General features: G+C 41.5%; 4 protein-coding genes and 1 long non-coding RNA gene across 10 annotated transcripts; 2 read left to right on the top strand and 3 right to left on the bottom strand.

The window, feature by feature from the left end:
* Positions 1-1,240: 1,240 nt before the first annotated feature.
* Ipk1 (Inositol phosphate kinase 1) lies at positions 1,241-11,295 on the bottom strand. 6 transcript variants are annotated; one of them, XM_064690964.1, is made up of 10 exons: positions 11,076-11,279; positions 10,338-11,008; positions 9,277-9,429; positions 8,419-8,519; positions 5,534-5,830; positions 5,354-5,412; positions 4,613-4,759; positions 2,840-3,443; positions 1,485-1,690; positions 1,241-1,422 (listed from the first exon to the last, which is right to left on the bottom strand). In XM_064690964.1, exons 2-10 carry the CDS (start codon positions 10,702-10,704, stop codon positions 1,272-1,274), a joined length of 2,085 nt encoding a protein of 694 aa, XP_064547034.1. In that variant the 5' UTR covers positions 10,705-11,008; positions 11,076-11,279; the 3' UTR covers positions 1,241-1,271. The 6 variants fall into 6 exon arrangements, with proteins under 6 accessions (XP_064547034.1, XP_064547036.1, XP_064547035.1 ...); XM_064690966.1 differs by having other exon boundaries at positions 10,548-11,008; XM_064690965.1 differs by lacking the exon at positions 4,613-4,759 and having other exon boundaries at positions 11,076-11,295.
* A 44-nt stretch (positions 11,296-11,339) lies between these two features.
* Positions 11,340-11,686, bottom strand: Dso2 (Daisho2). The gene is made up of 2 exons (XM_064690970.1): positions 11,526-11,686; positions 11,340-11,456 (listed from the first exon to the last, which is right to left on the bottom strand). The coding sequence occupies exons 1-2, from the start codon at positions 11,590-11,592 to the stop codon at positions 11,383-11,385; spliced, it is 141 nt and encodes a 46-aa protein (XP_064547040.1). The 5' UTR covers positions 11,593-11,686; the 3' UTR covers positions 11,340-11,382.
* Positions 11,687-12,888: 1,202 nt separating this feature from the next.
* Positions 12,889-13,252, top strand: Dso1 (Daisho1). Its single transcript, XM_064690954.1, has 2 exons — positions 12,889-13,048; positions 13,128-13,252. Exons 1-2 carry the CDS (start codon positions 12,973-12,975, stop codon positions 13,178-13,180), a joined length of 129 nt encoding a protein of 42 aa, XP_064547024.1. The 5' UTR covers positions 12,889-12,972; the 3' UTR covers positions 13,181-13,252.
* A 2,730-nt stretch (positions 13,253-15,982) lies between these two features.
* On the top strand, positions 15,983-16,551 carry LOC135434396 (uncharacterized). Its single transcript, XR_010437235.1, has 2 exons — positions 15,983-16,324; positions 16,397-16,551. It is a non-coding gene; the product is annotated as an uncharacterized LOC135434396 (long non-coding RNA).
* Positions 16,552-17,506: 955 nt separating this feature from the next.
* CAH14 (Carbonic anhydrase 14) lies at positions 17,507-23,290 on the bottom strand. Its single transcript, XM_064690943.1, has 2 exons — positions 23,092-23,290; positions 17,507-18,495 (listed from the first exon to the last, which is right to left on the bottom strand). The coding sequence occupies exon 2, from the start codon at positions 18,456-18,458 to the stop codon at positions 17,586-17,588; it is 873 nt and encodes a 290-aa protein (XP_064547013.1). The 5' UTR covers positions 18,459-18,495; positions 23,092-23,290; the 3' UTR covers positions 17,507-17,585.
* Positions 23,291-23,569: the final 279 nt, after the last annotated feature.

Raw genomic sequence — 23,569 nt, 5'->3', positions numbered from 1 at the left:
GGCCCAACTCGGGCCCAGCCCCTGACTGACACATCCTGCGGCGCCTTTTGCAGCGACAGCGTATGGCTCCAGCTAGTCCTGGCCGCATTCGCATGGAAATTAATTAAGGAGTGTTCACGTTGTGCTATATTTTCCTCTTTTTTTTTTCTTTCTTGTTGTTTCTCTGCCCTGCCCTGCCGTGACCTGGCCATGCCTCGCCTCGCCTGTGGTTTGTTTGACAGCGAAAAGGCAGCGGCAAAACGCGTTTACGCGAGGCGCGCCACACGGCTAAAAAATCCAGAGAGTACATTTTAGCTTTAGAGTGCCGAATATTAGATGCCCTTAGATACACTTTAAAGTAGTAGCAGCCAAAATAAGTACTCAGTTTTTATACGATTCTTCTATGGCAACTAAAAGACGTGAAGGTCTTTTGTTTGTTGTGAGAGAATTCTATTTTTGACTGAGTTTTCAGATGGCAGAGAAGTCTAATTTGATTGAGATCTTTTTTATATATTGAAGCGAAGCTAAGCTGAGCTTGATTGAGATATCTGCAAAAAACAAACCAGAATGAAAGGGTATCTTCAGCACGCCGAAGTTTGAATACCCTTGCAGATATATGACTTACGGGCTTGCATATATGAGAGCCAACTTTAGTAATTGCTGTGGTCAAGATATTTTAAAAAGCCGAAAAGTTTTTCCATACATTAATTCATTTATCGACCCATGCTTCCTATGGACATATATATCATATAGATGGTAGAGCTATATTAAATAGTAATACGTTCTTTTCTTAAGATACTTTGAAATACAGAAGCCTTTTTTCCATATAAAAATGTAATTATCGAACCATGTTTCTTATAGAGCTATATGATATAGTAGCTATACTATCTGATATAGCAGCATATATTGTAAAACAAAAAAGTTGAATCGATCGCACCTAGGACAGCTACATATATGATATAGTATGCCGATCCGATCGATTTCGATATTGCCTGCAGCATTAATCGAATAAATATAAGTTTTATCAAATTACATTTTCAAAACGGAGCGACTCACTAGCATAGCGACAAACCGACAGACATGACTATATCTATTCAGCTGCTCCAACAAATCAGAAATATAAATACCTTATGGAGTCAAAGACATCTCCTTCTGAGCGTCATAATTAAAGTACACCTTGCCAGGGTAAGGCAAAAGCCGCAGCGCTTAGGAGGAAAAAAAGTGTAGCACAGTTTTGTGCGCTGCGAATTCGATGCGCGCATTTTTTAGCTGAATGTCGTGAGTTTATTTAATTAATTTAATGCTCGGCAACACTTTTCGATTTCGCGTGTATGCTTTATAAATTTATGAAAGTGACTATCGGGCTTCGGGTCCAGATCGAGCACGCTCAGCTTGGTCAGAAACTGACGGTCCCGCACGGAAACCAGCCAAGGCTGCAAAGCGCTGCAAAAGTTAACACTTATTAGCTGCACCTGCATGTGTGTGTGTGTGTGTGTCTCGCTTACCTGTTGTGCCTGGCCGGGCAGCGTATCTCCTGAAACGTCAGCATTATGGAACAGTCGAGTGCCGTGGCGCCCAGCATGTACGCCTGCTCGGCGGCCAGCTCATCCACATTATCCCACGGCTGACAGCTGAGCAGCTGTCGCAGCGCCTCGTAGCTGGGCGTGGCATGTGCTGCATATCCCAGTTGCCACATGTAATGAAAATGCCGCTGTAATTGGCAAAAGAAGAAAACGTTTGGCGAAAGTTAAGCGACAGTCGAACAGACAGACAGACAGGCCACCAAATCTTCGAGCTGTGCCAAAAGTGCCAGCCACTTGGCTTGCGTCCAAGTGAGCGAGCGTCCAGCTACAAATCCCACTGCATCCTTTCCCCTGTCCCCTCTATCCCCTGACCGCTGTCCCGTTGCCCGTTTAGCTGCCCTTTCAATTTCTTCTTTTAGCACGAGGCACTCGCCTGAAGCATTGTTGAAACATCAACCAGGTAAAGCTCAATGTAGTTGCCTTTGTGCAACTGCTGCACTTGAGCAGCAGAAACAAAATAAGAAAAAAGGTCAGGTAGCAACAAGCAGAGAGTGATTGACCGAGTGATACCCTGTAGTTTGTTGTGCATGTGTACTTCTCTGACAAGTATTCGTAAATATAGAAGAATGACAATCTAGATTAAGCTAGATTGGTCAAGAGGCAAGCAGAGAGTGATTGACTAAGTGATACCCTGTAGTTTGTTGTGCATGTGTACTTCTCTGACAAGTAAACATAAGAGATTAACAATCAAGATTAAGCTAGTTTGGTCAAGAAGAAGCAAGCAGAGAGTGCTTGACTAAGTGATACCCTGTAGTTCTACAAGTATTCGTAAACATGAAATAATTACAGTCTAGCTAAGCTGTCAGTTTTAGGCCGAGGTACTCTAATAACTAATTGCTGACAAATTGCTTTCATATTTTTGAACAGGAAAGCGTTTGAGGGGAAAGTGTTAGCTGTAAGAAACATATTGGTATCGCTTGGGAGATACTTTGGCGATAGCATGAACGTATTCCACATTTAAATCTAATAACTGGCTGCCAAAATAAAGCCTTGCTAATCACCTGGCGCTGGCTTTAAAGAACACTTCCTAGCATTTACAGGGTATATAAATAGTTATTCGAACAGATCAAGCAGAGTATGCTATGCTGCCTGATTATTCGACCCGCTTTCAATTTGGTTAGGGTATAAAATTGGGTGAAAGCCTCAGCCGTTGGCCATCAAATGTGCTTGGGGCCGGGCCGGGCGGGGCGGGGCGGGTGGGAAAATAAACAAAAGTGATGATAGCCAACGGCAGCAGAAATTTCTTCAGCTTCTGCTTCTTCTTCTTTATCACGTACCTTTACCAGCAATTGCAAATGCAAAATTTTTTGCAGCACACAATTTTTTGGTAAGTGAAATATTTCCGCTTTGTTGATCTGTGCTTGAGTCGGAGTTGGAGTCGGAGCCGGAGTCGGAGTTGGAGTCGCCAGTGTTTCCGTTTCCATTTCCGTTCGAGCCACATTCGTTGACAACCCGGTTGGGGCAATTGTTGTCCTTTCGGTTGTCCTTTCGCTTGTTGTTTCTGTTGTTGTTGTTGCCATTTTGCAACGCTTTGTGTACCTTTGGCTGGTTTTTTCAGCAGCAGCTGCTGCTGCTCTCGCGCCGCGTCGCTGCGGCTGACCAGCAACAGCTTTGACAAACTCATCGCCCTTCTCCTCTTTCCCCTCCTGCTGCTGTTTCACCTGCCCGGCAGCAGCATCAACATTAGCCACGCCAATTTCTGTAGTTTCTGTAGCTTTTGTCTTGGTGCCACAACGTTTGAATGTCGATTCCCCGAATGCAGCAGCGCCTGCCACGTAGCTGTGGCCATCCTCTCTGCTGCTGCTGCTGCTGCTGCTGCTGTTGTTGTATTCCCTGAGCAGGCAGGCGACCAGCAAATGTTTTATAAGCGCCATAATTTCACTGGAGAATTTCAGAGATTTTATGACCATGGCGTTGGCGTTGGCATTGGGCAGGGCAATGGGATTGTATTGGGGATTCGGATTCGGATTGGGTTTGGGCATGGATTGGGTTGTCCGATTGGCGTTGGCGTTGGCGAGGTTTCCAAAAATTCGTTTGTTAGCATTTTCAATGCACATTCCAATTTTGTTGTCGTCGTCGTTGTCGTCGTCGTCGTCGTTGTCAACGTTGTGCCAAGGTGTTGAAATGAGTGAACAAAACATAAAAGCAATGCCAAGAGTTTGGCAACAAGAAAAAGTAGAAATGAAAATAGAAAATAAACAAGAGAAGGGGAAGAAGGGGAAGGGGAAGGGGAAGGGGAAATGAATGGCAATGTTAGCGGTTGGCACTCGAGAATTTGTGTTTGGCTGTTGCTTGCATTATTTATTGAATATTTGCGTGTTGAACAATTGCTTCCAGATTTTTACTCTCTTTTTTATTCGGTTGGGTTTTCGTAATTGTATAGCTGGCATGGAAATTTTATGTTGCGCACAATATAAACACATTCGATTACAATAAATTTGCAGCGCAAGCAAACAAATCGTTGGGAATTGCATTCAAATATTTAATGAAATATTCTATGAAGTATTTAAATAATATTTAATGCAAATAAAAGTTAAGTCTTGCTTTAAATTCAATAACAATAACATTGTAACATTTGAAGTGCTGTTACTTAACATAACAGCAGCTGATTAACAGCTTATTTGAATTGCACTGCTTTAACATGCTGCTAATAACAGCTATGCTTAATTAACAGCAACTAAACATTTCATTGCCTGTAAAGAGGTAGCTAAATGTCTATAAACTAGATTTACAATATGTCCGACAGCTATGCTTAATTAACAGCTGTTTAACATTTCGTTGACTGTTAAGAGCTGCATAGTACAATAACAGCTGTTAACAGTTGTTTAACATTTATCTGACTGTTAGCACTCAATTATGTTTAAAAGAGGTTTATTTGCAAAGAGATTCTGCAGGCAAATATTCACTGAAGTACAACAATGAAACACAAAATACGTGACTTTGCAGGAATGATCAGCATTTAGCTGATAAACCCAGACAGCCAGACAGATACATATACATATATTTGCCCGCTGTTAATATTGATAAAAATGCAAACAATTTGCGCTTACCCTGGAAAAACTCGAGTATGCAGCTCCTCGCAGGAAATCGAATTCGCGTGATCGCCATAAATTAAATTGCCGCTCTGAAATACACGTAAATTATTTTGCGGACAAGCGAAAAGTGCATTCAAGGCATCGAGCATACGACCGGGTTGACTAAAAAAAAAACCGAAGAGCAAGAAAAAAATATATATGTCTACATATATGAAATAACACTATTAAAACATAAATATATGTATATAAATGGATGAAATAAATGCAAGCTGAAAAAGAGGCGAGCCGAAAACCACTTTTTTTTTCGGGCAAAGCCAAGTCCGTAAAAAGCCCAAAACGAAAAGAAATAAAACGCATTGAGAGTGGATGCGAAGCAGGCGGTAAACCGGAATGAAAGCGCAAGCAAATTGAATTTCGTGCACGGATGCACGCATGACTTAAAACAGCGGGCCACAAATAAACGAATGAGCCGCGGGATTCCACACACCCAAAAAGAAAGCACCGTACAGGCGGGCCATGCTATAAAGGTTCGAGCCGGAAACCGGGCAAGGCAAAAAGTGCCAACCCGAAGGGCCCGCAGGTGGAACAAGCCGCAGGAGCAGCAGCAGCAGCAGCGGCAGCGGCAGTTGAAAGTGTTGGAATTATGAAGCACGACAGGACACGCAAATGGAGCAGATTAAAATTTATGACTTAAAGGCGTGCGGCAAACAGAAGCCCAAAGCCCAAACCCGAATCCGTGCCCAGCCCAAAACTTACCCGGAGAAGAGCTGCAATGGACAATAGTTGCCCAAACGTTTGATTTTGCCCGACTGCAACTGCGGGAGAGGAGGGAAGGCAAGAGAAATTGAGAATGTTTGTAAATCAAATAACAAGTAGTTGGCTCCACACACACACACACACACGTGCACACTCGCACACACACACGTGCACACTCACCTTAACGAGCTGCATGCTGCAATAGCGACACCTGCATTTGTCTGGATTTAACATGGACTGAACTGTTGTTGGCCGCACCTTAGCCGGTTCAGAGGTTGTGTTGTCGCCGTCGCCTGTTGGCATTAAATCAAATAAATCGCTGACATCACTTGGCAACTGGATCCAGCCCTGTTTCGGTTTTATTTCGATCGCATATGTATCGCCCAGCCGGCTGATTCCACAGCTCCGGCTCTGGCTCCGGCTGCTGCTGCTGCAGATGTCTGCATCCATGTCCGTGTCCATGTTCATGTCCTTTGCCTACAAATTATTTCGTTTGGCTTATTCTGTCTTTCTTTTTTATTGTGCTGCTGCTGCTGCTGCTGCATGGCAAATGGAGTTGAATGCGGGGCCGTGCGCCAACTTTTGCCAGCGTTGACGCCATTTTGACTTGAAAATGGCAACGACTAGCGAAGTGGAGTTGAGTGCGACACAAACAACCAGCAAAAAAACACACACAAAAAAAAGCAAGAAAGTATGCTGCAGTCGGCAGTGAGCAACTGGGAGATACCCTGTAACCAGCACCAAGCTGCAGTTACAAATAGCCAAAGTTTCTTCTACTTTATACAGGTGTAACTAAGAAAACAGATTCATTCCGGTTCTGAGCATGCCTTACGAGAGTCCACATACCGAATTTGGTGACTGTAGCTCTTATAGTTCTCGAGTTATGCTCAAAAAACAACACTATCGATATCAATTGTTATCGATAACTTGGGAACGGAGCAAGTTATCGATGAGTTAAAGCTAACTTGATCTGCGTGTGCCATAGATGGAGCTACATCCGAAATTTCAAGTAAATAGCTATTATAGTTCTCGAGCTAGAGGCGCAGACAGAAGGACATGGCAAGATCGACTCGACTATAGAAGCTGATCGAGAATACATAAACTGGGAGCTGTTATATATATTTGCACAAAAACAATATACCCATTTTGAGCAGCTGGGGCAGAGCAGTCGGCAGGCAGGTTATCGCTGCCAGCCTGAACATGAACTGTAACTGCCTGCTATTGTCCTGGTTGTCCTGGTTATACTCCTTGTTGTTGTTGCTGCTGTTGCTGCTGTTGTTGCTGCTGTTGCTGCTGCTACTGCAACATAAAACAAAAGTTGTTGCTTGCCGCGCTGATTGTATGATGAGTTATGGCACAGGTAAAAATATGCCAACGGTCATTCCTGCAGCCATGTCCACACGCGCGGCTCAACTTGAAATTGAAAATTAACATTTAAAGCCAAAATTAAAAGCGGCACTTTTCCCGCTGGCCTCACTCTGCCAGCTGCTGCTGCTCCGGCTTCGGCTTCTGGCGCTGCTGACCGGCTGCTCGGCGTTCTCCGCATATCCTGTGCGGCGCGCAATATGGCGTTAGTTATGGCGCCGTAACTATTGTTTTTTTTCGTTACTTCTTGCAATTTTATTTCGGTCAATGCTTTGGCAGCAAAGCCATAAATTGAATATATAACCATCGTGCACAGAGTGTGGCTACAACGTGCGCCTAGCTCGACCCCAAAGATATCCTGTGCGTGTTTGCCCGTGCATCAATCGAAACAATATAAAAACAAGCACTGGCGGCATCTAGCGGCAGTCAGATGCGCATCAATTGCATAACCCAACGCTAGATGTCGCCAACGTTTGTTTTATTTTCCTATATCATTTTTGAATTTAAAAACATTTCGAAACATCTAAATGGGCAGATTTTAAATTCCACGCATACTTTAACGGGCATATATAGATCTTAATCTTAATTTAAAAAGTTGGGGGAGAGGATTTAGTATAAAAACATTTTATCAGCTAACTCGAGCGTGAAAAAGGCTCACTTATCATGGAAAATTAATTATTATGTGATATTTCTGAGGCATAAGAACTGCAGTCGCTTTTCAATTCCTAGTTTTTATTATACATTAGTTGCTTGGTTAAAGCTGCTCAGTGGAGCACGATATTTGGGGATCGAAACCCCGCAAAGGCAAAATACATATATATTTTTAATGTATAATTTGATGAGAAGCATTCTCTAAGGGAGTTTAAGAAGTAAGGGCGTCATAAATTCCATCGAAAACCTTTTTATGGAACCCAACTAGATCAGACACCGATCTAATCATATTTATCTACATATATATGCGAAATGTGTGAGACGTTTCCCAATTGCAAAAGAACTTAACTACACGAGAACGATAAGATTCAGCTATCTATGACATTCCACACGCAACTGTGGAAAATCAGCGGAAAACGTTTACTCTCGACTCTGAAATCGTTTCTAAACATCTGTGGAAATTATTATAAAATGTTTACAGACGGAAGAAGAGGACTTGACCCGTGCAAAGCTGGATAATACCCACTAATTAATATATGCACATAATTTGTAGCTCAGCTAAGCTAGCCATTTCTATAGCGTACAGGGTATGTTGAACTAGTGGCTTTGGCGGCACTTTCAAAGCAATTTCGTCGTCTTTTATAACCGCACAAACCGAAACGACCATCGGGTCCAGGCAAGGTTTCAGCTGGCCACAGCAACAACAACAGCAACAACAACAACAGCAGCAACTAAAACAAAGGCAACATTGGCAATAGCAACAACAATGTGTTTACACTGTTGCCCACTTTAATTCAAAACAAAGAACCGTTGATTTATGTTGCCTTAGCTGCTGCAGCCATGTCCACAACCATGTGCCCGGCTCCTGGTTTAGCTTCATTTTTTCTCTCCTTTTTTTTTTGGATTTTGTGTTAGTGCCACACAAAGGCTAGCTAAACCGCAGCAGCGCATATGGCCGAAAAAGCACAAAATGCCAATATTGTCCTTGTACAAAATATACAATATATTCGAGCCAATAGCCCGCCAATATAGCAGGAGCAGGAACTCACCTGTATATTGGCAAGTAGAACATCGAATGTGGCAGGCAATTGGGTCACATCTGGCAGCAGCAGACCGAATGGCCCCACAAATTCCTTATCGAGGCGCGCAACTGCAAAATGAAAGGGAATGGGAATGGAACATGAATGTAAAGTGTAGCCGGTTGCGATTATTGATATATAGATACTTGGACGCCGGCCGGGTTTAGCGCGGCTGGCAATGATAAATTGTGGCCAGCGCGGCGAGCTGCAGCCTGTTGCTGGCCCAGGCCAATCCTCAACTAGCTGCCATATAAACCGAATTTTGATATATGGCTGCGACTATTGGCTGGCCGTTGGCCGCCACACTAATCAGTCCCATGTGCAGCTCCACTTTGATGCACAATTTAGAAACTGGAGCACGCCCGAGACTGGGAATGGGACTCCGACAGCGGACGGAGACGAGGTCCGCACTAAAAAGCTCGTTTATGATTGATTGCTTTGGCGGATAGAAAGGCTTTTGGATGCAGGCCAAGGCGGCGCAAGTGCAGCGCGAGCTGATCAAATACAAAATGTTGCCGATGACGATAGCATAAAAACATGCACACCAGAGATGGACACGGGTCGGCTACTTAAAGCACGGCTCAACACGAACACGGTCCTTGCCAGGTCAACAAGGTCGAGAATCAAGTTTTCCAAGAAGGTTTTAGTTAACATTCTGTTTCACTCCAGCTCAGAGTCAAGAGATCAGACCTAATAGATCGGACTCTGATGAGGCTGTACGAAACATGTACGATATGCCACGGAGTAAAACACGGCCAAGGGTCCAGGCCATCTCTAATGGACACCCACACCCGCTCTCTCTGATGTCATGCTCAGATATGAACTCACCCGGCCTGTGGTCGCGTATGTGCTCGTTTATCCAGAATCTATCGCTTTCCTTTGGTATGGCAACAATATCCGCTGCACAGACAAACTCATTTCCTAATAGACGGCGCATTATCTCGATATAAGCCATAAAATCCGGCATTGTCAAGACGCCAGCTAGAAGAGAGGCAAAACCAAGAAATAAGATAAATGAAATAAACACATCTGATGCAATGGCCAAAAGATGCACAGCCAGCCACAAAAACAGATACGACTACGCTCATACAAATATATATATATACAGATACTTATATAAATATATATTTGTATGACCCTAGTACATATACACACGTCTGCAGAAGTACGTACAAAGCCAGAGCAAAAGCCAGCCAAGCGGGCAATAAGCATCGCACAATACACAAATTGGCCACCAGAAGCAGAGGAACTCAGCTTGCTTTTGGCTGCGGCTTCTAGGCATTGGGAAGCTATTGTTATACCCTTGCTGAAAAAAGATAAACATATATTTTCTCATATAACATATATGCATTAAACAAGTCTCCAAAGTTGAAAGCTATTTGTCGATCTGTCTATTTGTAGCTGAGAGGAGATATGCCAAGGAGGCAGGGATCGGTTCATATAGGGAAGATCGAACAACAATTAAATTCTAATATGAAATTTTGTTTTTCAAGATATCCTAAGAGCCAATCCATACGGACATAGGTAAACTCTATCATATTGGTTAAAACTTAATAACATTTCTGCTTTTACGATATCTTAATTATCCCTTTCAAAGCGGACTATATTGCTCTTATGGGATATATCAGTCGAAAAGAAGGCCTTTGTATAAAGGCCCTTTCAGGTCATATGCCTTTAAAGGGTATTTAAGCTTCGGCAAGCCGTAGCTAGCTGTGCTCTTCTTGTTGTTGTTGTTGTTGTTGCTGCTTTTGGTTTAGCTGGGGTGTTTGAAGTTGCACGCAACCATTTCCTGTCCAAAAGTAACAACAATAACAGCCCAACATGCATACAGATTGTATATGTATATCTATATATATATATGGTAGATATATGTATGTGGAGGAGCCAACCTTTTGCGCTTGCTGGCTGCGTTGGGTCGGAAACGCTGGGCTGTCCTTCCGGCCCGGCTTGGACGGTCGTCGTCGGCAACTGGCAACTGTTTTGGCGTGCCTGGGCCGGGTGCGGCGGCACAGAGAGCGAACGCCGACTGCTGGATATCATTTTTGGCAAACGTAAAACTTTTTTAAATTGCGGCAATGCCAGCACCAAATTTGCATTACCCTCCGCCCGATAGATCAACTCAATTTGGCTCATCTCCATCTGCGCGGGCATGTGCAGCAGCGCGTTTAGAGTCTTAGCTCCTGCCGCTCCTGCTCCTGCTGCTGGCTGTTGTGCCGGGGGTGGAGACGACGGCGGAGCAGCTGCAGCAGTTGTCATGACTTTTGCGCGGGTGTTTGCGGTTCGTTGGCGTTGTCAAAATGCAACTGACACGGACGAGAGTCTCTGTCCGCTCAGTCCCAGCCTGGCCCGGCCCACTGGCGCGCCAGTGTTGATGATTTTGCCGATTGTGGCTTGTTGCGGTTGGGATTTTGTGGTTATTTGTTATTGTTGTTGTTATTGTTGTTGTGCGGTGCCCTCTGGCTGCAGCTTGGCACGTTTGTTGAACTTGGTTGTTGTTGTTGTTGCGATAAGATAATCCGCTTGCAAGGCAAATGGCGCTTGTTTATATAGAAATGGTTGCCTGAAAAAAGCTTTAATGAATTGCCATATATGTATATCAAAAATATACGCTGCAGTTGTATATTTACGAAATTGAAACAGAATTTAACAGCAGCTGTAATTAAATTATTCAATAAGTCGCGGCTAACACGAAAAGATCACAAAGCTGGCTTAGCGGTGCACAGAACAGTGTGACCAGACTTTGAACTGAGCAGCAGCTGTTTGTGGCGGTCGGCCGATAATCGATCAAGCATAAAAATACCAACTTTTCATATATTCTCTACCAGTGGCAAGAGTGTGACCATACCTAGCGTGGCGCAAAAGCGCAAATTTTAAATGAAATTAACCATTAATTGATGTTTTTATTATTTTATTTAATTTACTGCCATTTAAAATTTAGTTTTTGCGTATGTATTGACCTTTGTCCGTTTGTATCAGCGTGTGGCCGCCAGCATTAATGACTTGCGTAGCTATAAAAATAAATAATCCAATTTAAATAAGTACACTTTACATATACTATATAGAAATGTATATATTACCAGCATCCGCACTAGCCAGAGCCGCGATGAGCGCAAAAACAAAGCCGCAGATCTTTAGACAGTTCATGTTTCTTTCTATCTGATCGATTGTGACAATATGCCTAGAGATCGCAGCGAACTGCGCTTTTATAGCCGCAATGCGGGAGAGCAACAAATGAGCTGGAAATTCCAGTCCAAGTTTTTATTTTCAATACGTAGAAAAATACCCAAAGCCCTGAACAACAACACAGCTGATAACTCGTACTAATACTTGTACTAAGATTAATATAATAAATGCTTAAATGCACTTGGCTTGAATGTGGGTTAGCTGATTTACTATGACATACGGTAATATATACTATATAGTATTAGATCATGCATGTATGTGCTTACTATAAAATAATATATATGCTTGATATATGTATATGTCATTATATTTAAGGCCGTATGTTTAAGGGCTAGACTAGCAAATACCGTTTACTAAGGCCTGAGCTAAGTTTTGATATTTTTTAGAGTAATTAAGGATTAGCAAGTAAGAGGTTCTAGTCGGGAGCTCCCGACTAGGGGATACCCTATACCCTCTTCTTCTAACAGGCGATAGTTAAAAAATGAAAGATACTTGGTGACTCAAGCTCTTATTATTCACCAAAATTGCTCAAAAGACAGGATTTTGATATCGATTTTTATCGATTACTTGGAAACGGGGCAAGTTATCGAATATCGGAAACAAACTAGGAGGACCTACAGCTAAAATTTCAAGTCTCTAGCTCTTATAGGTTCTGAGATCCTTGCGTTCATACATACGGACAGACAGACGGACGGACAGACAGACTGACGGACAAACAGACGGACATGGCTAGATCGACTCGGCTATTGATGCTGATCAAGAATGCATATACTTTATGGGGTCGAAGATGCTTCCTTCTGCCTGTTACATACATTTGCACAAATACATAATACCCTTTTAACCCATTTTCAATGGGTTCAGGGTATAAAAAGGGATTCTCAGATCAATTTATTCTGTCAGAAAATCGATATAAATATTTATATGTTTTTTAATCAGACACAGGAAGATTTAAAGATGATCTATCAGTTAACCTTCTCAGCATAAAAATGATATTTATTTACAATCAGCAAAAAGTATTTAAATTATAGGATATTTAAGTTATGTTTTCATTTGCATTTCATTGAGTAATAGACAAACTATTATTTAAAAAAAGTAATGTCTCTCAGAAGTCTGATCCAGTTTTTAGTTGACGTTCAACAATCTGCTGATTGGCTGGGCGATTAGTTAGCTGCGATCTTTTTAACCTGCGTAATTCCATTTTGATAGGAATTTCCCGAGATCAACCGCAGTCAGCAGCAGAAGCAGCAGCAGCGGCAGCCTGAGGCTGCTATAAAAGATCGACTGGGCTCTCAGTTGGGATCAGTATCAATTATACAAAGCACACACAAACAATCAATCAATATGAAGATCTTCCAAGCTGCTGCCCTTCTGCTGGCCATGATCGCCGCCCTCGCCAGCGCTGAGCCCGTGCCCAAACGTAAGTCAAACATTTTTTTGTTGTTGACAACGTATATAATTTCTAATTATTATTCAAATATTTTCAAATATCTTTACAGCTGGCACTGTGCTGGTTCAGACCGACAATACGCAATACATTCGCACGGGTTAAGTTTTGAAAATTAATATCTGCATCGCTTTTAAAATAAACGGAAATGTTGAACTAACAAAAACAAAACTAAAATGTTGTATTTATATTCAGGATTCTTCATTTTCAGCAATTGCATCAAATGTGTAGAAATTGCATGTTACAAATTGTTTTGTCTCCGGACAATTTGCAGGCAAATGTGTTTCAAATGTTCACTTGCCATAAAAATCAACAAGCAAGACAATTCATTTGCAGTACGACGAATATTATATGCTCTACCATTCAAATTGTACAGAGCTCAATTTTATTCATTTTATTCGTGACAATTCATTTGCAGTGCAACGAATATTATATGCTCTACCATTCAACTTTTATAGAGCTCAATATTAGATGGAAATTAAATTTAAATCTTGGATTTCAATAAAGACAGACAGGAATATATGTATCTATAATCTGCTCTGACTGAAAGCTCAAATCGTTCGCTTTGCAAACGTGACGTCATGGACTTAAGTCGGCAGGTCGCCGGTTCAAGTCGCAGCAGCAAACTTTTAATTGGTGCATTTGTTTATTTGATTTGTTATTATTCGCAATAAACAAATCATCTGTCATAAATTAAAGCAAGTATATTATTATTTTATTCACTTTAACAATATTATAATACCCTTTGATAGAGTATTCCGTAATTATATGCAACAGTTGCTTTGCTGAGCAGTTGACAAGAAACGAATTAAACTATTATTTGATTTCCGGGAATTTGTGCTTTTGCTTAACAGAAACCAGTTCCAAGCACGTGTTTACTCTAATGGATTCTAGGAAGCCAATAAGTCTAATTGACAGCCCATTCATAAAGTTTTATGTAACGGGAAACAGTTGCACTATATAATATCGATATATATATATGTAGGAAGATTTGAACAAAAGACAAGTTGTCAGATACTATAGAAAAATATCAAGAATATTACATTATTTATGATTAACTAACAAGTTACATATACTATAAGAAATACAAGAAAATTATATTATTTAGGTTTAAAGAAAAGTATATGGACTTCTAGATAGTTAGATAGAAACTTAAAAAAATAATAATAAATAATAGAAATGAAATGAGAAAAAAAAAGTAAAAATAATAATAATAAATAAAATAAATAAATGGGAAAGAAATGTAAGAATAATAATAGTAATAAAAAATACACAAAAAATTATATAAATAAATATTAAAAAAAAAATTTAAATAATTTAATAATATATATATAAAACGAATGCCTTTATAATCATTATTATTAAATGATTATCATTATTACTTAAATAAATATAGTCGAACGTATTTTATTATCATTATTTCTTAAACAATAAATTGAGTATGCAGCATTTGAAGTATAGGGTATTCCATAGTCAAGTCAAGTCTGTTTACGCACATAATTTAAGAACTTTAATCAGAATTGATCACAAATACTTGACACTTTTTAAATTGCACATCTTAATTTTCCATTTCCAGAGAAATACTTAGTATTAAATTTTGATGTAAGGCGTAGGGTATTTCCTAGTCGAAACACGTTTTTGGATTAGCTTTGCTTCTGCTTGCATTACTAATACGTAATTAGAATGATGCTGGAAACGGGTTTTCGCATCAACTTGTTATCAGCCAAGTTGACATTGTTGTTGTTGTTGTTGTTGTTGTTGAATTGATTTGATAGCACATCAGGCTGGAAATGCCCCGAGACTGCTCAGCGACATGCAAAACTAAGGTCTAGTCGCTTGTTTACCATATATATACTATATATATATGCACTGCGCTGGAAAACTGAATAGTTGGGAGTTTGTTTTAGTTGCCTGGCTTGCCAGAATGCTGGCCGGGCTGCATAGAAGGTTGGACTGCAGCTAACCGAGAACCGAGAACTGAGAATTGGGCAGACCTCAAAAAAAAGCGCCGCTCATATTTAAACTGGGCAAAACTTGAAACAATTTCAACCAAAAAGCGAAAACTATTCGCTTGTCCTGTGGCTGCCGCTTTTCCGGGACCTGCCATTGTTTCTCTTTGAGCCGTGCTGAACCCCCCTCCCCCCTGTCCGCCCACCCCCCCCCCTCTGTGTACTAGTCCATTTTGTATGCTTCCTTACATCAACAATTATTTGAAACTTTTACCGCAAATATTTCCTTGGCTGGTTTTACGCCTGAAATAAATTGTAATAGAAGTTGCCTGGTTAACAGCTCGTATGACTGCGAGCGACTTTGCGGCGGCGGCGGCTGCCCACTGGCTGCCAATTTCTTGGCCCCAGCACAGCCCAGCTCCGGCGGAAGCTAATCCTTTTGATTTTCAACTGCACAAATTCCAGCTAACAACAATTTATGTGCCCCAGCACCGCCTCCACTGACTGGCAACAGTTGCTGCGGCAACAGCCATGCAATCCATTGTGTGTGTGTGTGTGTGTGTGTGTGGAGCAGTCAATAACCAGGCTTGACTGTAGCCATTGTTTGGACTGTGTGTGTGTGTGTGTGGCTCGTGGAATTTGCAACGTTTACGCTGGAGCATTTGCGCTGGCGGGCAACCAGACCAAGTGCCGGCACAGACTTTCATCTAGTATCAAAGTGAATTTTGCGGCCAATGGGAATTATGAGGCAAAAAGTCGAATACGCAGCGCTACAGCCAAATGTAATCGCAATCAGGCAGGACCATGCCCACGCCCGCTTATCCCACAGCGTTTATTGGAAATTAATTTATACGTTTCGCCCGGCTGGAGTATTTCTCTATCTGGCCAAATGAGTGAATTCCCCTTTGCCAAAAATTGTTCCAAATGGGCTTTTATTTGCTTTTTAACTGCTGCAAATCGAAGCCTTAACTGACTTTGACTATGTGGCTCAAATGCATTCACAGACACGCATCGCAATTGACGGAACTGAAATCTTTAAGGTTTCAATTGGCCGGGTTTTTTTTTTTTTTTGCAGCCCGTCGTGATAAGCGCGAGAGCGCGGGCAAAGCCCAAACGTCGCGAGCTGCTTTTGCGACTATAAAAGCAGCTGCCGGAGCTTGTTCTAGATCAGAGTTAAAGAGACAACGCTTCAGCACAAAACCAATTATAAAATATATATATATAAACAACATGCAATTCGTCAAGATCTGCGGCTTTGTTTTCGCCATGATTGTGGCCCTGGCCAGCGCCGAGCCAGAGCGTAAGTACTAGCAGGATATAAAATCCTTGGCCTGTTCTAACTAAGTTTCTCTCTCTCTCTCTCTATTTACAGCTCAAGGCACGCTGCTGATACAAACCAACAATGCTCAGGGCATTTTCACGGGCTAGAAATGTCGCCAGACACACATTCACTTTAAACATATCCTTTGATCTAATTTAAACACAAACTTTCCTTAAAAAATGACATTAAAAAACTCTTAAAACTTATTTAAATGAAATGTTTTCAATTATTCTGAACATTCAGATGCCATATTATCAGATTTTCTGCTGAAAATAACAAATGGTCTATTAAAACTAGTGCAACTTAACAAAACTTCTGAACAGCGGACTAGCAAGCGGAAAGTTGCCAGTTCAAACCCAGCAAAAGATCTACTTTAATATGTTATAACATCGAAGTAACTACTGAAAAGAATAAATAACCGGAGGACCTTATGTATCATAATAATAAGTCTATTAAAATAAGCCCAAGCTTATTTAATTTCTGAGCAGCGGGAAGTCGCCAGTTCAAATCTAGCAACAATTTTCAATGTTTATCACAAATATACCATATAATTTCATCCTGAATCGACCTTATTACACTTTTATTCATTTCCAATATAATCAGCGTATCGGACTGGCAATTGGGGAGTCGTCGGTTCAAACCTAGCACCAATTGCGCATTAACATGCTATATAACACCTGAGCATATACTGAAAGGAACAAATAACTAGAGGACCTAGAGATAATTTCCGAGCATCGAACTAACAAACGAGAAGTCGCCAGTTCAAATCCAGCAACAATTTACAATGTTTATCACATATATACTATATAATTTCATCCTGAATCGACCGCATACTTTTTTTCATTTCCAATATAATCAGCGTATCGGACTGGCAACCGGGAAGTCGTCGGTTCAAACCTAGCAACAATTGCGGATTTAGATGCTATATATCACCTGAGCATACAGTGAAAAGAACAAATAACTAGAGGACCTAAAGAGATAATTTCCGAGCATCGGACTAAGAAGCACGAAGTCGCCGGTTCAAAACTAGTCTAATCAGCTATGTATACCTCATTAGGTCGAAGATGCCTGCTTCTATGAGGGAAGCGTACAATCAACCCTGAAGCGCATCTAAATCCACCTCCGGATGGGTTTATTTATTTCGAACATAACCAGCGCAAATCATAAAAATATATATATTTAGTGTAAAACATAAATTTAAAAAAGAAGATGAAAACAATTCTTTTAAAATGAACCGAAGCTAACAATTTAATGCAACACAGCGATCGCCCAGGGGCTGCTTCTTGCGCGCATTCAGGGCAATCCGACAGCCCTCCTCGTCGCAGAGGGCGCCGAACTGGGCCAATTGCTCGGCGCCAATGTGGAAGATGCGCGGGCAAATGGCCCACTGGCTGGGCAGGATGACGTTGCCGTTGGCATAGGTGCCGCGATAGGTGTAATAGTCCTGATTGAAGCACCACATCAAAGTGGCCAAATCGAACGGCGGCAGCTCGATGACCGAACCGGCGCGCCGTATGGCCCACAGATTCTCGACCACCTGGTCGAGAAATTGGTTCTTGTGGTGTGACAATGCGAACATATAGGACACAGTCAGGTATTCGTAGGCGGCATCGGGCACATTGGTGGCATGCAGCACCTGCATCTCCATGGCATAGCTGCGCGAGTCTATCGAATGCTCCGAGGCGCCCCACTTGAAGATCGCCTCCACAAAGTAATAGTTGCCCGGCAGCGTGCCGCCGCTTATAAACGGCGTACACTCCGGTCCGCAGGAGATGCGCATTATCACCGTCTTGCCATTGTTCTCCAGCAATATGGCCGGAGGCAGCTCATCGTAGCTGTACCACTGCAGCGCCTCCACGTGGTCCATCCGGAAGACGCCGCGTCGCGCGATATCGATGGGCGACGGCTGACGCTCGATTAGGCTCTTGCGCGGCTTTGGCTCGCACAGATTGCTCAATATAATGCTGGCCGACTTGACATGCACTATAAACACCAGCGCCATAATGCAGCTAACCAGCCCCATAAAGTAGTTCGACTCATAGGCAGAGTCCATGGCTCCGGCCACATGGGTGAAGAGACTGCTCCAAAGGTAACTCACCAAATCAAGCAGCATGTTCTATGGATATTCTGTTCAGTTTTTGGCTAGCTAGCTAAATCGAATACAATTGAGTATGTTAGTCAAATATGTGAGTACCGAATAGTCGAATAGCCTACTGAGAGTATTTGATTGAAGCTAAGTACGCCGAGTAGCCTGCTGCGAGTATTAAGCACAGCAAAAAGGGGGAACATTTAATTAAATTATTAACCAACTGGTGCTTTGAGTATAAATAAGTATAAATAAGTAAATAAGTGAGTATCTGTTGCACCCAACTAGGAGATACTCGAAATTCAGCTGACGTTACATACATTCGAAGTTCCTTCTCTCAAACCCAAGCTGCCTACCTTTGCTTTCCACAATTTGTATGGAAAATGCTTTCCCGATTAACTCCAGTATTTGCAGTCCAATTTTTATTAAATGTTAAGTGCTTTAATATGGCATACAAAAGTGTGAGTATATGGCATACGTATAAAAATAATTATAAGAAATCAGGTATCTAAAAAGTTGAATATTTAGGATGTGTTAAATGCGATGCTTTACTCTATGAGAACATACATAATATATAATCTTTCAGATCTGGGCAAAGAACCCAATTTTTAATTCGATATTTATCGATTTCGTAATTTGAGCATTCGATCATTTGACCTGAGCGGAAAACAGAAAGATTTGCATTCAAGATTTACGATTTAAGTCTCTCTAGAGTCTAAAAAACGATCTTTCCGTTGCCTCGCTGCTGGGGAAAGAAAGTTCATAAAATTTCGCACCTCTCCCATCAAATATTGTGAATGAAAAGAGAGTGTTGATATCGCGCATTCAAATTGTGAATGAAGCAAAGTTGAATCTCCTTTAGGATTTTAAAACAAAAATGAATATTTATAAAGTAATGATTCATAATTTGTAATGACACGAATCAACGCACAATTTTCGGCGAGAATTATTGTGATTAAATTCCACAAATAATTTACATCTAGGGCCAACATATTTTTTCAGTGTACTAAATCAGTGAAGCAGGCAGAATATTGCTTTGAATTAGCCAGAGCTGCGAATGGGCCCTGAGTCGATGTAAGCAGCTTTGTTGTGAATGATCGATCAATGGGGCAGGAGCTGTTGCTGTTGTTGCCACAAAGCGAGCTGAATGGAGGCTGGCATGCGCTTTATAGGCGACTGGGCAATTGCGAGCTGCTGGAGCTCTGCTGCGCCTGCAACTGAATAAATGGGCAGTTGAATGCCGACCTGCAGCATGATAATATTGCAATTGAAGGCTAGCAAAGGGCTATTGACGGGGCCCATGCTGAGGCCATGCAGGCGCTTTGAAGTTCTGTCGGCCCAAAGTGAGCCATTTAGTGAGCTCATGAATTGAAAGACCTTTGGCTTAGCCATCATAAACCAGATGCGATAACAATGCACAACGTACACAGAATACGTGCACAGCACGAAGACAACAGCCTGCCAGCAACTTATATAATAAATACCTGGCAAACGCAATGCACACGAGTCCTGTCGCCCCGGCTCCAGCTCCAGTTGTTGGTCCTGCATCCTGGCTGGCAAACTTTGCGGACGCGTGCTTCATAAAATAGTCACAATGCATGTTTTTGTGAAACATGAGTTGGCCACAACTTGCTGCCGGCCTAGGCATTTGGGCCATCTATGGCCGATTTGGCCATAAGCTTAAACCAAATTCGGTATATTAATGCTCTGCACCCAGTGAAAATGAATACAGAGGGTATATTCGCATTGTGCAGGTGTAAGTAACAGGCAGAAGGCGGCATCTGCGAAGGCATAACCTATATAGATACCTGATCAAGACGAGGTTCCAAGTCGATAAAAGGAGTACATCATTTTCTTTCGATATCTGCACTAATTTTTATATCGATAAATATCGAGTTTCAGCATAGCTCGAAGATTAAAAGATCAACATGCACCAAGTTAAAAATATTTTACTCTTTCGACACCTCTCCACATTTGATGTAAGATAAAGCCGGCATATTTCTCACGGCAGCCTGCCGCTGACATGCTGGGTATCTGCTAGTCGTGCACACCCGACCAGAGCACTCTTTTAACTTGTTTGCCATGTAATTACACGTGCACAGGCAACAGGCGCAGGACAGTCGCTGTCTGCGCTCTTAAATGTATTATAAAGCCCATTAAAAGTTTCGAGTCGCTGAGCGTGCAAAAACCAAACTGAAATTGCATTGGGATTTGCTGGCGAGAGTCTATTAAATAATCAGCTGCTGTATCTGGCTAAAGCTACAGGAATTCCGCATGAAAGCAGCAGGTGAAGGGAAGAACAGAAGGTATCTGGCAGGCTACACTGAATATGGGCACAAGCACATAAGCCCAAAAGTATGCAAATAAAATTCGTTTTAGAGAATGAGTTTTCGTAATGAATTTTAGAAGAATCTTAAAAATGTAGACATTATATCTAATAGACTAATTAGATTCGATTTGGGTCGTAGCTCCTTCCCATAATTTCGCCTGTGGTAAACGTTGAGGTCGGATGCAAAACTCGTTCATAGTCCAACAATTGTTTAGTAGCTAAATTTATTGGGATTTATCTATTTTATCAATTCGATAACATTATGTTTATCGATCCTTAGATTGATCTTAGGTTTGCCCTTTACAACACTGCAAATTTAAGCCTATTGTGTATATTCTTTAAATAAACAGTCGAGCCCTTTACAACACTGTAAATTTAAGCCGCAATATTTTCTACGCTTTAAATAAACAGTCGAGCACTTTACAACACTGCAAATTTAAACCACAATATTTTCTACTCTTTAAATAAGCAGTCGAGTCCTTTACAGCACTGCAAATCGAAGCCACAATATTTGCTATTTTTTAAACAAGCAGTCGAGCACTTTACAACACTGCAAAGCTGAAGTACAGCTTAGAGGCACAATATTTTCTGTTTTTTTTTTTTTGCAATGCAAAGCTGGTTTAGCTAAAACTCTGTTAATTTGTTCTACAAACAAACCGATGCTGTTCAAGAAGAAGAAGATTGTTTGTTGCGGTTAATGGGAGTCAGGCACACACACGCAAACACACACACTCACAAAAGCTGCACACAGTGAGCCAGAAAAAGCCGCAGCCATCGCTTGCAATTGACAGGCTTAAGGTTATGAGCTAGAACAGGTGGTTGCCAGAAAGTTTGTGTGTGTGTGTGTGTTCGAGTGTGTGCGTGTGTGTGTGTGTGGGTTAATGGGGCAACGTCAATATAACTGCTGTGCAGTAATTAAATTGAAACCACAGCATGTAAACAACAAAAACAACAACAAAATACAAACCAAATATGAGAAAAAAAAATCGCTTTACAACACACAAAGCTCAGCCGGCGGGAATGAAGCGCAAAGGGGTGAGGCAAGGGGGGGGGGGGTTTAGAGGGGAGGCGGCCGTGTGCGAGTGTTGGGCGGAAAATGATTACCTGCCAGTGTAAGTTTATTTATGGCTGCGAAAGCAAGTCATAAACAGCAGTAAACGCAGGCTGCAGGGGAGGTTGCTGAGGGGTGGTGGGGGGATGTTTCAGGTGCAGGCAGAGGCACGCCCATTTTTTTTGGGGGCGCAGCTAGCCGCCTCTGGGGTTTTCGCATCAAGTTTTAACTCGACGCTCGGCTGCCCGCCTGGTTGCCTGGTTGCCTGGTTGCCTGGTCTGTTTGCCAGGCGATAACTTTTGACTTGCAAAGCAAAAATATTGTTGAGTGCGTGTGTTTACACACACACAGAAAGAGAGAGAGAGAGGGAGAGGGGGGAAATTTAAATATAGGCACAACTTAATATTGAATTTATTATATTTGTTGCCCAGCTTTTTGGGCACTGTGTGTGTGTGTGTGTGTCTGGCGCGTTATTTTGCACTTGCAACGGGCAAAACAGAAAACCGCTTGCAAATTATTTTGCAGGGCCCCATTTTTATACCCTCTACCCATTTAAATGGGTAAGATGGGTATGATGGTTGTGTGGGTAAGTTTGTAACAGGCAGACGAAGGCGCTTAGATATAAATATTTCTTATCCTTATCTCAAATCAACTCAGCTAGTTGTCCTTATTCTCTCTGTCTGACCCTCTGTATAGGGCTTGACATTTGAGGTATCAATATTTGTCATTATCTAATTACAATTTCAATATATAACTTAACTCGAGGACTATAAAAGCTACATACACAAAACTTGGTAGGTTACCCCATAGTATACACAGATTACGAATCATATTTTCGATAGCTTTCCCAATCCCGACCCAATCCGGAACTAGAAAAAGGGCTGATCTTTATAGCTAAAGCCCAGAGATTTTGGTATATACGCACATTTCAATGTCATACTTAAGCTCTTAAGATTTCATACAGATCGGACTATAAACACCGAAGTTAATCAAGAATGCATTTATGGGGCATAGGGAAGAAGAAGCTCAGGGTATGTGTGTGCTCCTGGTTAACTATTTATAAAGTCAGCTCTTCTCAGGCAACAGGGTATCTCCCAGTCGAGCACGTTCGACAAGGGGCACTCCTACTTCTGTATTGTTTTTGTTATTGCAGCGCAATGCTGGCTTTTATCGCAGCAAACTTCTCTTAGCCAAGTTAACAGCTGCGTGCAGAATAAGTTTCTGAATTATGCCAGCAGCAACTTTTTGCCATTATTCATGTGTTCGCTTCATGGACTCACCTTTTGATTTCCCCAAAATAACAAACCGCGCCCCAAAACCGAAACAGTCAATTGCCTTAAACGAGTGCCCGAGCACGTGACTCGCAATGGATTCAAATGCACGAGCTGCTTGTTTTTTTTTTATTTAAAGAAATTTGACAAGAAGCTTGCAAAATACTTGGAAAATTGTTTTTTTTAATTTTTTTTTTATAATTTTTGGCTATTTACTTCGAGTCGGACTGTCTATTTTGCATCACGAAGCAATTTTGAAAGCAGCCTGCTTTGATCTCTCAGCCAGAAGTAAAGAAAAACTAATAGAAAGAACTATCGATAGAAATGAATATGGAATTAATTGTGAAAGAAAATAATAGTTTATTTCAAATATATTTGAAATAATAGATTTGAAATACTTCAAACTATGACTTGTGCAGCTTATAAACTATCGAAACCAGTTATCGATAGCTTTGAAGCTAGCAGGAAAATTGTACTCATATTCACT

This window comes from Drosophila montana, unplaced genomic scaffold, assembly GCF_035044405.1.
Source record: "Drosophila montana isolate Dmon_TW-CO22-7 unplaced genomic scaffold, ASM3504440v1 contig_3319_1, whole genome shotgun sequence".
NCBI classification, from domain to species: domain Eukaryota; kingdom Metazoa; phylum Arthropoda; class Insecta; order Diptera; family Drosophilidae; genus Drosophila; species Drosophila montana.
The sequence above is the reverse complement of the archived record's forward strand: the minus strand, read 5'-3'. Positions and strand labels throughout refer to the sequence as shown.